The sequence below is a fragment of the Danio aesculapii genome, chromosome 15 (assembly GCF_903798145.1).
Source record: "Danio aesculapii chromosome 15, fDanAes4.1, whole genome shotgun sequence".
Taxonomy (NCBI): Eukaryota; Metazoa; Chordata; class Actinopteri; order Cypriniformes; family Danionidae; genus Danio; species Danio aesculapii.
In genome coordinates this window covers 12250098-12263236 of record NC_079449.1, presented here as the reverse complement: position 1 = coordinate 12263236, position 13139 = coordinate 12250098, and the positions used below count along the sequence as shown (strand labels likewise).

At 35.8% G+C, this 13139-nt stretch overlaps 1 protein-coding gene across 1 annotated transcript in view; it reads right to left on the bottom strand.

The window, feature by feature from the left end:
• Positions 1 to 12170, bottom strand: part of nphs1 (NPHS1 adhesion molecule, nephrin) — a 177781-nt gene extending 165611 nt beyond the window's left edge. The window contains exons 1-3 of the mRNA XM_056473002.1: positions 12071 to 12170; positions 6396 to 6533; positions 928 to 1024 (exon numbers count right to left, since the gene is read on the bottom strand). Coding sequence (XP_056328977.1) covers positions 928 to 991 — 64 coding nt within the window. The 5' untranslated portion in view covers positions 992 to 1024; positions 6396 to 6533; positions 12071 to 12170. The remainder of the gene's footprint in view (positions 1 to 927; positions 1025 to 6395; positions 6534 to 12070) is intronic.
• Positions 12171 to 13139: the final 969 nt, after the last annotated feature.

Here is a 13139-nt window from a genome sequence, read left to right as displayed (position 1 = left end):
GGATAAGTTTACAGAATCAAGTTGGCATGACAACGGTTTTATTTAATGTCATCGTAGTGGAGGAGATGCTTAAAAAACACTCCTAAATGCTGTGTTTAGCATTAGTAGACACAAAGATCCAAAACACAGAAAGTAAAATGTCCATCTATCTGTCTCTAAAAGCAGTTCACACAGTAGACATTTTTAAAAAGATGTCACCTTTGCCAAAAAAAATCTAAATCTGACGCATTTGTGTGCGTATGAATGGAAGTCTATGGGGAGAAAAGTCCAGTGTGACCGCAGCTTAACTGGGGCATGATCAGTAAAGACTCCGCCCTCTTCTGGAAAGTGGGTGGGGAACATCAGCTCATTTGCATTTAAAGAGACACACAAAACAGTTTCTTTACTATATTTTAAAACTTCAGACACATTGTGCAGACATATATTACATACATGTTAAAAATTAAAAGGCCCCCATTTAATAAATGACAAGACTAACATCTCACCCAAGCTCTCTCTTATTATTTCTTTTTGTGGCAAACTTTGATATCATTTTTAACCTACGTGAATTTCAGGGAGATCAGTGGTTGTTAGATTGTGCTACTGTTGTACATTTTTGAAAGTGGATTGGTTTGTAATTTAGTAATATAATATAAAGCAGTTTAAACAAGCTATGCTAAACCTTTTTTTGGCATTTGCGTTTTTGTATAAATATGCTTGTGCTTTGATAAAGGATTATATTTATTCATTTAATACAGCACCTTTGGTGGATAATTACACCAGTGCATGAAAAGTGTTGTTAACAGCGAAGCTACGAAGGCAATATTGCTGTAATGACTCACAGGTTTCATTACACAGTTTAGATTAAATACTCTCGTGTAATCACACAAACGCATCAATTAATGAATACAAAAGAGTCATATTTGGCCTTTAAGTTTCAAACTCTACCTTTGAAATCCACAAGAAGCAAATAACAGGCACTCGAGAAGACGAGAGAAAGCCAGGAATCCATCGCCGCCAATTGGTGCACAGCGTCAAGATAAATCTGAAACAAATCAGACAGAAAGAGACATATGTAAACACACACACACACACACACATACATATACAGTCACCGCACTTACTAAGGTCTAGGACATTACATTGGCTCCTCTTGATTTTTTTTTCTTTCTTTTTACCTTCGCGCTCCATTGAAGCGCTCCCTTTGAATAAGTTCAAGATTTTAGAGAGAACCTCAGGAACACTTCAAAGTGAAGCCCAGGGAGTGTTTCTATACCGTATGGAAAGAGCTCTCTCGGGTTCACGGCCATTATGCCACGCTTTAGCCTCATCCAGAACTCACTATCTATCTCTCTCTCTCTCAAAGCCAATAGCGCTTGCATTTCAAGTCAGGTTGCAATCTCTTCAAATTACCAACCACACTGGAACAAATAATAGTGATTTACTTAATTAAAAACTAAACATTTTCCCATCTAAATAAACAAAAGAAATTGAAAGCGCTGGCTCCTTGAGGCATCTCCCTCGGTCCATTAGTTGCAGTCCAATGGGCTTTGATAGGAATTAACTCACACTCAATTATACTCTGTGCCCGCAAACAGTCCCAGACGCCAAACTGTGAGCGCAATCTCTCCCTCCTCGCAAAGGGGAATGGATGGAGGGCTTTCAGTCGGAGCGCTCGCATGCTGTATTTAGACATTCCTTAAACATATCCCTTCATTTTCTCGCTCTGTCTTCTTTCGTCACATGCGCGTGGGGAGTTTTTTTCGTCTTTCATCAGTATTGGGGGCACAGGCTCCAAGCATCCCTGTAAAAACAATACTCTTATTTTTTTACACTGGGGCATGTTGTAATTTGGGAGGCTGGGAAAGGCATTTTTACATTCTTTTCCAGGTTGATAAGAAAAGTAGACATGTATAGTTGAAGTCCATTTTTTTTTTATATTTCCCAAATGATGTTTAACAGAGCAAGGATTTTTTTTTCCACAGTTTCTTCTATAACATTTTTTTTCTTCTGGAGAAACTACACTACCTGACAAAAGTCTTGTTGTCGATCTCAGTTGTAAGAGCAATAAATAATAACTTGACTTCTACTTGATGCTTTGGAAAAGTGGCAGAAGGTAGATTTTTCTGATGAATCATCTGTTGAACTGCATCCCAATCACAAATACTGCAGAAGACCTACTGGAACCCACATGGACCCGAGATTCTCATAGAAATCAGTCAAGTTTGTTGAAGGAATAATCATGGTTTGAGGTTACATTCAGTATGGGGGTGTGCGAGAGATCTACAGAGTGGATGGCAACATCAACAGCCTGAGGAATGGAGACCTTTGTGCTGCCCATTACACTACAAACCACAGGAGAGGGCAAATTCTTCAGCAGGATAGCGCTCCTTCTCATACTTCAGCCTCCACATCAAGGTTCCTGAAAGGAAAGGTCAAGGTGCTCCAGGATTGGCCAGACCAGTCACCAGACATGAACATTATTGAGCATGTCTGGGGTAAGATGGAGGAGGCGTTGAAGATGAATCCAGAGAATCTTGATGAACTCTGGGAGTCCTGCAAGAACGCTTTCTTTGCCATTTCAGATGACTTATTAATAATGCTCATTGGAGTCATACACAACATTAATTCTTTTTCCACTGCACCTTGACTTTATATTCTATACTGTACATTATTTCTGTTAAGTGACGAGACTTTTGTCTAAGCAAAGTCAGACCTTACTGTCCTAATTAAATCATTAAAAATCAAAGCATGATCATATTTTATTTTGGTAAAATAAGCGTAATCTAGAGGGCTTTGCCTTTCATATAAGCCACTTCTGTTAACACATGATACCAAATGTGTCAGGTAGTGTATTATTTGTTTTACTTTGGCTAGAATAAAAGCAGTTTTTTATTTAATATTATTAACCCCCTTGAGCAGTATATATGTTTAATTGTCAATGACTTCCCTAATTAACCTGACTTGCCTAGTTAACCTAATTATCCTAGTTAAGCCTTTACATGTCCCTTTAAGCTGAATAGTAGTATATTGAAAAATATCCAGTAAAGTATTAATTGTGTCATCATGGCAAAGATAAAAGAAATCAGTTTTTAAAAGTTAAACAACTATTAAAACTATTATGTTTAGAAATGTGGTAAAAAACAATGCTTTTCGGGAAAAACAGGGGGGCTAATAATTCATGAGGGCTAATAAGTCTGACTTCAACTGTATGTGTTTTAAATACAGCATTCTGCGAGCTAAAGCTAAACAGATTTTTAATTTAGTCTGGAAAATGTTATGCTTTCAGAAAAGTAACTGTTACTTTGTTGACATTTCAATACTCAAGGTTGCAAATCGGCAAAGTGCTTTAATGCTGAAATGCTTTCAAACATACAGATACACTATATAAAGTGATGAAATAGATTTGCTCTCTAATAGTTCACTTTTTGAAAGAGTAATGTAAAATTACAGCTTTTATGGAACATTTAATTACTTTAACATCACTATAAACCAGCGTGTTTATGACTATGACAAACAACTGAAAGCAAAAGCTTGCATATTAAAGTTAAAAATCAAGACTTGAACGTTCATTATAACAAATGGATGAAAAGAAAATGAAGACATTTATATAACATGCCTTTGGTAATGCACTGTAAAACTGTGTCAGATAATTACTGGTAAGTCATTTTTACACAATATATGTATGAGGGACTAAAAATGACGTAAATGCTAAATTACAAATAAAATGCTTAAAAAAACAATATATAAATTAAATTATTTGGAAGGCTTTTTCTAGGCTTTAATTATTTCAAGAATTTGAATTCTTCTTTAGGTTAGTCTTATCCTAAAAGAAAAGATAATAACATTCTGATAGTGTTTTCGGTAATACAGTTTATATACACTCACCGGCCACTATATTAGGTACAACTTACTAGTAGCGGGTTGGACCCCCTTTTGCCTTCAGAACTCTCTTAATCCTTTGTGGCATAGATTCAACAAGGTATTGGAAATATTCCTCTGAGATTTTGGTCCATATTGACATGATAGCATCACACAGTTGCTGCAGATTTGTCCACTTCACATCTATGATGTGAATCTCCTGTTCCACCACATCCCAAAGGTGCTCTATTGGATTAGGTTCTGGTGACTGTGGAGGCCATTTGAGTACAGTGAACTCATTGTTATGTTCAAGAATCCAGTCTGAGATGATTTGCGCTTTATGACATGGCACGTTATTATCTTGCTGGAAGTAGCCATCAGAAGATGGGTACACTGCAGTCATAATGGGATGGACATGGTCAGCAACAATACTGTTGCTGTGACAAAAAAAGGCTGTGCGGTGACACGGTGCTCAATTGGTACTAATGGGCCCAAAGTGTGCCAAGAATATATCCCCCACACCATTACACCACCACCATCGGCCTGAACTGTTGATACAAGGCAGGATGGATCCATGATTTCATGTTGCTGACTCCAAATTCTGATCCTACGATTTGAATGTCACAGCAGAAATCGAGATTCATCAGACCAGGCAATGTTTTTCCAATCTTCTATTGTCCAATTTTGATGAGAATGTGTGAATTGTAGCCTCAGTTTCTTGTTCTTAGCTGACAGGAATGGCACCCGGTGTGGTCTTCTGCTGCTGTAGCCCATCTGCCTCAACGATGGACATGTTGTTCGTTCAGAGATGCTCTTCTGCATACCTCGGCTGTAACCAGTCGTTATTTAAGTTACTGTTGCCTTTCTATCAGCTGGAACCTGTCTGGCCATTCTCCTCTGACCTCTAGCATCAATAAGGCATTTGAACCCACAGAACTGCAGCTCACTGGGAATTTATTATTGTTTAAACTTTAGTTTTGTGGACTTGCAAAACAAAAAAGGCTGTTACGCCGGTTTAGCAACGCATGAGCTGCGCGTAACAAGCAAGTAGTGCTTTTTTGGTGCGCATGTTAACTACCGGGACTCACATCGGCAGAAGAGCAGCGCATGCGAGAGACGCGCGGGTTCTCTGCGCACACGTGGAGATGCGTCAGTTTGCTTTTTGATAGAGATTTGAGAGAGAGAGAGAGAGAGAGAGAGAGTATCACAATAGGTGGTAATATATATTCAAGCAAAGCACAAAGTGTTCAGTAGGTAAATGTTTTCTCTATACCAAAAACAAAATAAGTGTTTACTGATGAAATATTTTGAATATCTTTTTTTAATTTGTGTATTGTTGATTAAAACTGGTAATAAATAGTGATCCACGTAATCCGCCAGTGGGGTCAGCAAAGTAATTTGTGAAAGTGAAAACAAGATTATTTTGCTGAACCCACTGGCAGATTATTTCACTTGTTTTAAGGAAAAACTTACTTAAATGTAACTTAATATTTGTGAAAACAACACAATATTTTTTGATTGTCTAAAAGATGCATCTTGATTTCGTGCACTACATGATCAGGTGTATAAGTGCATATAGTGTGTCATTTGGGTGCAACTTCAATAGTGAATAAAAACTTTTTTTATTTTTCAGACAGACACATTTTTTCAGTCAGGACTTGCATTTATGTTTGGCACAAATAAAGCATTTCCATTTGTTTATACAATTGTGTTTTTTTAGCAAACATTTGCACAATTGCAAACATTCTGAAACCCAAAACTTTTGTACACACTGTAAAACATCCCGGGTTCCACACAACCAATTTAAGTTGGGACAACATGAAGGAATTAAGTTACTTAACTTATTAGTTTTTAAAAATATAAGTGGATTCAACATAAAAAAATGAAGTTGTCCCCCCACCAACGCAAGATATGTATTGTTTCAGCTTAATTTATCTAAGTAGTTTGAACAAACAGCACATCACTTTTTGAATGCAGTAGGGGGTCAGAATATAGTTTTCTTTCAGATATCTTCTTTTGTGTCCTAAAGATGGGTTATGAAATGACATGAGGATGAGTAAATGATGACAGGACTGTTGTTTCCTTGGCTGAACTTAACCTTTAATTGAAGTGTTATGGATAAGACACTAACAAGCTAATAAAAATCTCATTCCTACCACTGACAAGACACAAAGATGTCCACGAACAGCGTATGCCAGGTTCTTATTCACCCATTAACCGGCTACCTGTCAGTCTCTTTACTGCCTTAACAAGATCTCTGAAAAAAACTTTAGTTCCGCAAAAAGAAAAAAGCACACAATATGACTCGTATGACTTTACTTGAGCTCATGCCCCTGCAAAAAGAGTCTTAAAACCCCCATGAATGAGCCCTGATTTTTCTCAAATGTGTTTTTTTTTTTTACTCCTCTTCTCTTTTCTTATTGTGATGTTCCCCAAGTGAGCCACAGACTAATCAAAAGAGAAACTCGCAGTTTTTGTTCTGACTTCACCGCTGTGCTAGTCAGCGCTCGTTGGCAAAATTAACTTCTCTCTTCTCTTTTCTTTTTGACACAAACCTTATTTTGGCGAGTGCGAGGAGGCTCTGTCAGGGAGATCAGTGAAAGCAGCTCTTCTCAATGACTCAGCGTTTCTGTCCAGGTCTTTAATGAGACGTTCTCTCTTCAGGCCTGTCCAACCTCCCTTCTCCCGCGTCCCTGAAGACAAACAACAGCCTTAATTGCAGGGAAAATATTACCATGGCTGAGGAAAAGGGAATTAATTCATTAATTTTAGCTATTTGTTTTGTTCATGTTTCCGTGTCTTGACAAGCTATGCTACTGCGGTTGCACTAAGGTTGAATTCATCTTAACAGACTGAGGAAGATAAAACATAATCTTTAGGTTTGACGTGAAATGAATGGAGATACCTTCAAGATGTATAAATAGAACTGAGAAAATGAAATACACAAAAAATACAAGAAAAATTGAATTATATACAGTTGAGGTCAAACTAATTTCCCAAGTACTGCTATTTTTTTCAACACATATTTAAACATAATAGTTTTACTTACTTTATTTACTAATTTATAATAACTCATTTATTGTGTCTTTGCCACGGTGACTATATATATTTAAAAAAAAATTTCTACTTATTTTATAAGATACTAGTATATCTAGTATCTATATATATATATATATATATATATATATATATATATATATATATATATATATATATATATATATATATATATATATATCTATCTATCTATCTATCTATCTATCTATCTATCTATCTATCTATCTATCTATATATATATATATATATATATATATATATATATATATATATATATATATATATATATATATATATATATACACAGATGAAGTCAGAATTATTAGCCACCTTTTAATTTTTTTTTCTTTTTTAAATATTTCCCAAATGATGTTTAACAGAGCAATGAAATTTTCACAGTATGTCTGATAATATTTTTTCTTCAGGAGAAAGTCTTATTTGTTTCACTTCGGCTACAATAAAAGCAGTTTTAAATTTTTTAAACCATTTTAAGGTCAAAATTATTAGCCCCTTTAAGCTATATTTTATTCCGATAGTCTACAGAACAAACCATCGTTATACAATAACTTGCCTAATTACCATAATTATATTTATTTATTTATTATTAAATATTCTAGTTATTGTCGGCGCCAGTGGTGTAGTGGTTAGTGCGTCGACACATGCACTCCGGTGCTCACGGAGACCCGAGTTCGATTCCCGCCTCGCAATCCTATGCCGATCCTTCCCCTCTCTCTGCTCCCCATACTTTCCTGGTAATACTCTCTACTGTTCTATTTAATAAACGTGAAAACCTGTAAAAATAAATTCTAAAAAAAAAAAAGAAATGTGTTATTAACACTATTATGTTTAGAAATGTGTTGAAGAAATCTTCTCTCCGTTAAACAGAAATTGGGGAAAAAAATAAACAGGTGGGCTATTAATTCTGACGTCAACTGTGTGTGTGTATATGTATATATATGTATATGTATGTATTATCTGCACTTTATTATTTATTAATTAAAAGATAAAAACAATATTTGCTGTGTAATAGTTTGGTAGAAACTGTGAAGCCTTTTTGCTTCAGGACTTTTTCAGAACTGATGAATATAAAGTTTAAAAAACAGCTTTTTAAAAGAAATCGCTTCTAAAATCAGATTTACTGTCACCTAAACATACGGTGTCCATGCTGAATCAGAACATTAGGATTTTTTTATTAATATCTCTTAAAACACATTAAATATATATTAAGTTGCAGAAAAAATAATCACATTTTTACCTTTTCATACTGTAATATATAGCGGTGTTTCTCAACCACGTTCCTCGGCGACCACCAACACTGCATGTTTTGAATGTCCCCTTTGTCTGTCACACCCATTACAGATCTTTCAGACTCTGCTAATAAGCTGATGATCTGACTCAGGCGTCTTTGTTTAAGGAGACATTAAATGTGCAGAGCAGGCGGTCCTTTAGGAATGTGGTTGAGAAATACTGTTTTAAAGGTATATCAGCTAAGATCAATGTTAAAATATGATCTAAACGATTAAAAAAAGGCGCATTTTTATTATCTTAGTGTCATTTTTAGTGGATTATTGTCACAGTAATGTCTCTCAGAATAAGAAAGATTGTATCTGATGATCGATTGAACAGAACTGTAATCTGTGCACATTCAGGCTGCTTCATTCACGTCAATATGATTTCTACACACAGTCACGGATGTCATCGCTCTCACTGACAACTGATGCTCTTTTGTTTACATCACATATATACGTCCTTGTCAGTCTCCTTGTGTCTTCAGAAAAGCCAATGCTGAAAGACATGAAATTTGATTCCCTGTAGGTATAAAGCTGGTAGGGTTTCTGACTGGGTCAGAGAGGAATCACACACACACACTGACCCTGCCAGGTATATTTTTAATGCTTTTTTTTTCATCACATCATCAAACAAGCCTACACTCAAGTCTGGGCCTACTGGATGAAGGGAAAAAAAACAGCATGAAATTCCCCAATGTGCAGAAAATGAGACCGGCTCTGCTCTCAGACTGGGACATGCATGTTTTTTTGCAAATCTAGGAACATGTTTCACATCCAGCATCCACAGGCTTTAAGGCGCTTTGTAGTTGCACATTATAACAAAATCATTTAGTTGTGGTTACAGTCAATACATGGGTCAAAGATGAAAAGAGGGTTTCAAACATCAAAACAACAGTAATGTTATTCAGTTTTAAATGCGTCTGTTTTCCCTGTCTATGAAACATTTCTTTACAACATCAGCTTACACTGTAAATATCACTGACAGTAAAACTACTAGTTATTACATTACCAGGGAGTAAAAAAAGGGTTTTCTCTGTGATTTCATATCGTTTAGTAGATTTGTTTTTGAATTTCGTTGGATCTTGGCATGATGACTAGCTTTTGAGGATCTTCTGGTCTACTTGATTTTGTCAGAGAGTTCCTATCAAAGAGATTTCTTGATTGTGAACAGGTGTGGGACTAATCAGGCCTGGGTGTGGCTAGAGAAATTGAACACAGATGTGATAAACCGTTTATGTTTTAAAAGGGGACAAACTCTTTTTCACACAGGGCTGCAGTTTTCAAATTCAAATTCAAACTCAATGTAGTTTTGAATTTTGTTTTCCCTTAATAATAAAAACCTGCATTTCTAAACTGCATGATGTGTTTACTTGTGTTATCTTTGACTAATATTTAAATTAGTTTGATGATCTGAAACATTTAATTGTGACAAGCTTCAAAAAATGAGAAATCAGCAGTCAGGGGCAAACACTTTTTCACGCCCCTGTATGGATTACGATTTGTTGTGTGCAATAACTGAGGAAATATAACAAAAGTATTTGTTATTTATTTATATTGCTTACATATATATTTTTAGATGAAAAGCACCTTTCTAAACTATATACTATGAAAAAAACATAAAAAAATAAATTAATAAAAGCTTTTATAGATTGTAAATATATAAAATACATTGTAAAAAAATGCTGGGTTCCTTCATGTTGTCCAAACACAATCGAATAAATGAACCTAATTTATATCAAGTTAATTGTTTTATGTTTAGTCCACTTAAATTTGTAAAACTGATTAGGTTAATCGATTGTGTTGGGACAACATAAAATAATTGCAAGGAACCCATCATTTTTTACAATGTATTTTATGTATTTACAATCCACAAAAACTTTTATTTTATTTTTTTTATATATAAACATATTTTTTTCCAGGGTATTTAGTTTGGAAAGGTGCATTTCATCTATTATCTAAAGTTTTTGTTGTGTAATAATGCAACATATTTTCACTTTAAACTTATTGTGATGTTTTGAATGCCGATTAATAGAATCTTAATAGAATTTCATTTTTTTTTTGTGAAAAAGCTGTGATTAATCAACATTTTAAAATCAAATTATAAAATCAATTTCAAACTCACTTTGCGTATTAAAAAACATTTCAGATTTAAAGGTTACATGCCAAATATACATATAACTTTGTGTTTTTGATGTTAAATGCAATGGCACAGTATGTTTGGTTTAATATCTATGAAAGAACTCTCTCATTCTCAGCCAGGCTTAAGTAATGAGCAATGTACATTCACCAGCCACTTTATTAGGTACACCTTTCTAGTACCGGGTTGCACCCCCTTTTGCCTTCAGAACTGCCTTAATCCTTTGTGGCATAGATTCAACAAGATACAGGAGATTTGTCCAGAAGATGGGTACACTGTGGTTATAAATGGATGGACATGGTCAGCAACAATATTCAGGTAGGCTGTGGCGTTTACACGATGCTCAATTGGTAATAATGGGCCCAAAATGTGCCAAGAAAATATCCCCCACACCATTACAATAATAAAACCATTGATACAAGGCAGGATGGATCCATACTTTCATGTTGTTGACGCCAAATGTCGCAGCAGAAATCGAGACTCATCTGAACAGGCAACGTTTAGCCAATTTTCTATTGTCCCTTTTTGATGAGCCTGTTTAAATTGAAGCCCCAGTTTCCTGTTCTCAGCTGACAGGAATGGCCCCTGGTGTGGTCTTCTGCTGCTGTAGCCCATCCGCCTAAAGGTTGGACATGTTGTGTGTTCAGAGATGCTCCTCTGCATACCTCGCTTGTAACGAGTGATTATTTGAGTTACTGTTGCCTTTCTATCAGCTGGAACCAGTCTGGCCATTCTCCTCTTGACATCAACAAGGCATTTGTGTCCATAGAACTGCCGCTCACTGGATATTTTCTCTTTTTCAGATCATTCTCTGCAAGCCCAAGAGATGGTTGTGCATGAAAATCTCATTAGATCAGCAGTTTCTGAAATATTCAGTCCAGCCTGTCGGGCACAAACAACCATGCCACGTTCAAAGTCACTTAAATCACCTTTCTTCCCCATTCTGATGCTCAGTTTGAACTGCAGCAGATTATCTTGACCATGTCTACATGCCTAAATGCACTGAGTTGCTGCCATGTGATTGGCTGATTAGAAACTTGCATTGAAAAGCAGTTGGACAGGTGTACCTAATAAAGTGGCCGGTGAATGTATATTCCTAATCGAAAATTATGTTTTGTCCTATTTACAGTAGGACTGTACATGCCTGCTAAATATTGTCATAGAACATTTTTTTTTTGAGAAATTTCTCATACCAGAAAAATCAACACTTTTGACCAATGCGATGTATTTTTGGCTACTTCCACAAATACACTAACGCAACATAAGGCAGATTCAAGTATCCTGAACATTAATTAAGTCCAGCATCTGTTGAAAACCACATAGAAAAAATTACATCTCCAATTCTCAATTACATTATAACCACAATATAATAACCACAAACACACTCAAACAAGCAGTCATCAACAGATTCCATCCAATTTACACGTTAGAAATACGTTTAAGGCCACTAATACAAACTCTCATACAGCTTCCTGAAGAGCCAAACCTGTTACAATCCTCTTTGTTTTGACTCTTTGTTGCACCGTTTCAACCTAGTATCGCAGCTTCCACACAGAAACCCTACGTTTCTCGCTCAGCCATCCCCTTGACACAGAAGTCGACTTAAAACTGACTGAGAAGAGAGAAAAAGAGGCCTTCTTTCAAGCCTCCATCTCCTCACTCTTACCAGTCTTCTTAAAGCAGAGGAAAAAACATATGAAGCCTTTGAGTGCGATAAAACATGTGCATGTGAGAAAACGCGGCTTACCTGTTGAGCTCCACCATTCGCCATTGTCTGAAGGTTCTTCTCTGAAGATGTTCTTAGAGAAGAAATGCCAACGGGGGCTTCCAGTACACACAAACACACATTCCCCTCGCTTTCTGAACAAGCTGACAGCGATGGAGGAGTGAAAGCAGGGAGGACGAGATGAAACTGCTGACTGTAAAATAAGCAGAGGAACACTTGTAACACGATGGCGTTCAACCTCTGTCATCGTGTCCTCCTATTTGGTCATTACACTGTATTTAATGAGCTTTAACATCAGCGCAAATGTGGCTTTTCTAATGGACTACATCTAGAACAACACGCCACTGCTTTTTTCTAATTCGTGTCTTGTTCTTTTGCTCTGTGTGTTTTGTGTGTTGAGGGACTCTGGTACCCTTGTCGACACTGAAGTGAAGGAACGAGTCTCCGCGGTGACCACTTTTGTAACATTTATGCTCATGCATAATAAATAGTGCGCAGACTATTCACTTTATTTTATATACTGAACACTCCTCGGGGGCCGCCTGGACTCTCTCTCCACGCTCAGCAACAGATTTTTTTACACAGAATTCATTTTCCACAACTGAATATTTGATTGTGGGTTAAAAATCGTTGCTTTTTTTCTTTTCTTTCTCAACTGAGTTTCTTTTTTCATTTTTATGTCACAACTTGGCTTAGATGGATGTGATGCCATTGAAACAAACAAAAAAAAAACATTAAAACAATAAAATAAATGAACGAAAGTGTATTGTAAGGGGCTTAACATGTTTAAACTGATCAAACGTGTCCACGATGGTGTTCATAATTTTATAAAATATTTCTTATGTTTTGTAATTTATAACATTCCATTTATTATTGAAAACTCAGAACATATTTTTTACACTGAATAAATAAATGAAAGAATTAAATAATAAACCAAACATTTTTGTCCCACTTGTGTTTTTTATTTATTTAATTTATTTATTTTTACTTTATTTTATTTTTTGGCTACATTTACTGAAGACTCCTTGTGGGCCGTCTGGACACTCTCTTCGTGCACAGCTACAGACTTTTTGTTATTTTTTTTTTACAC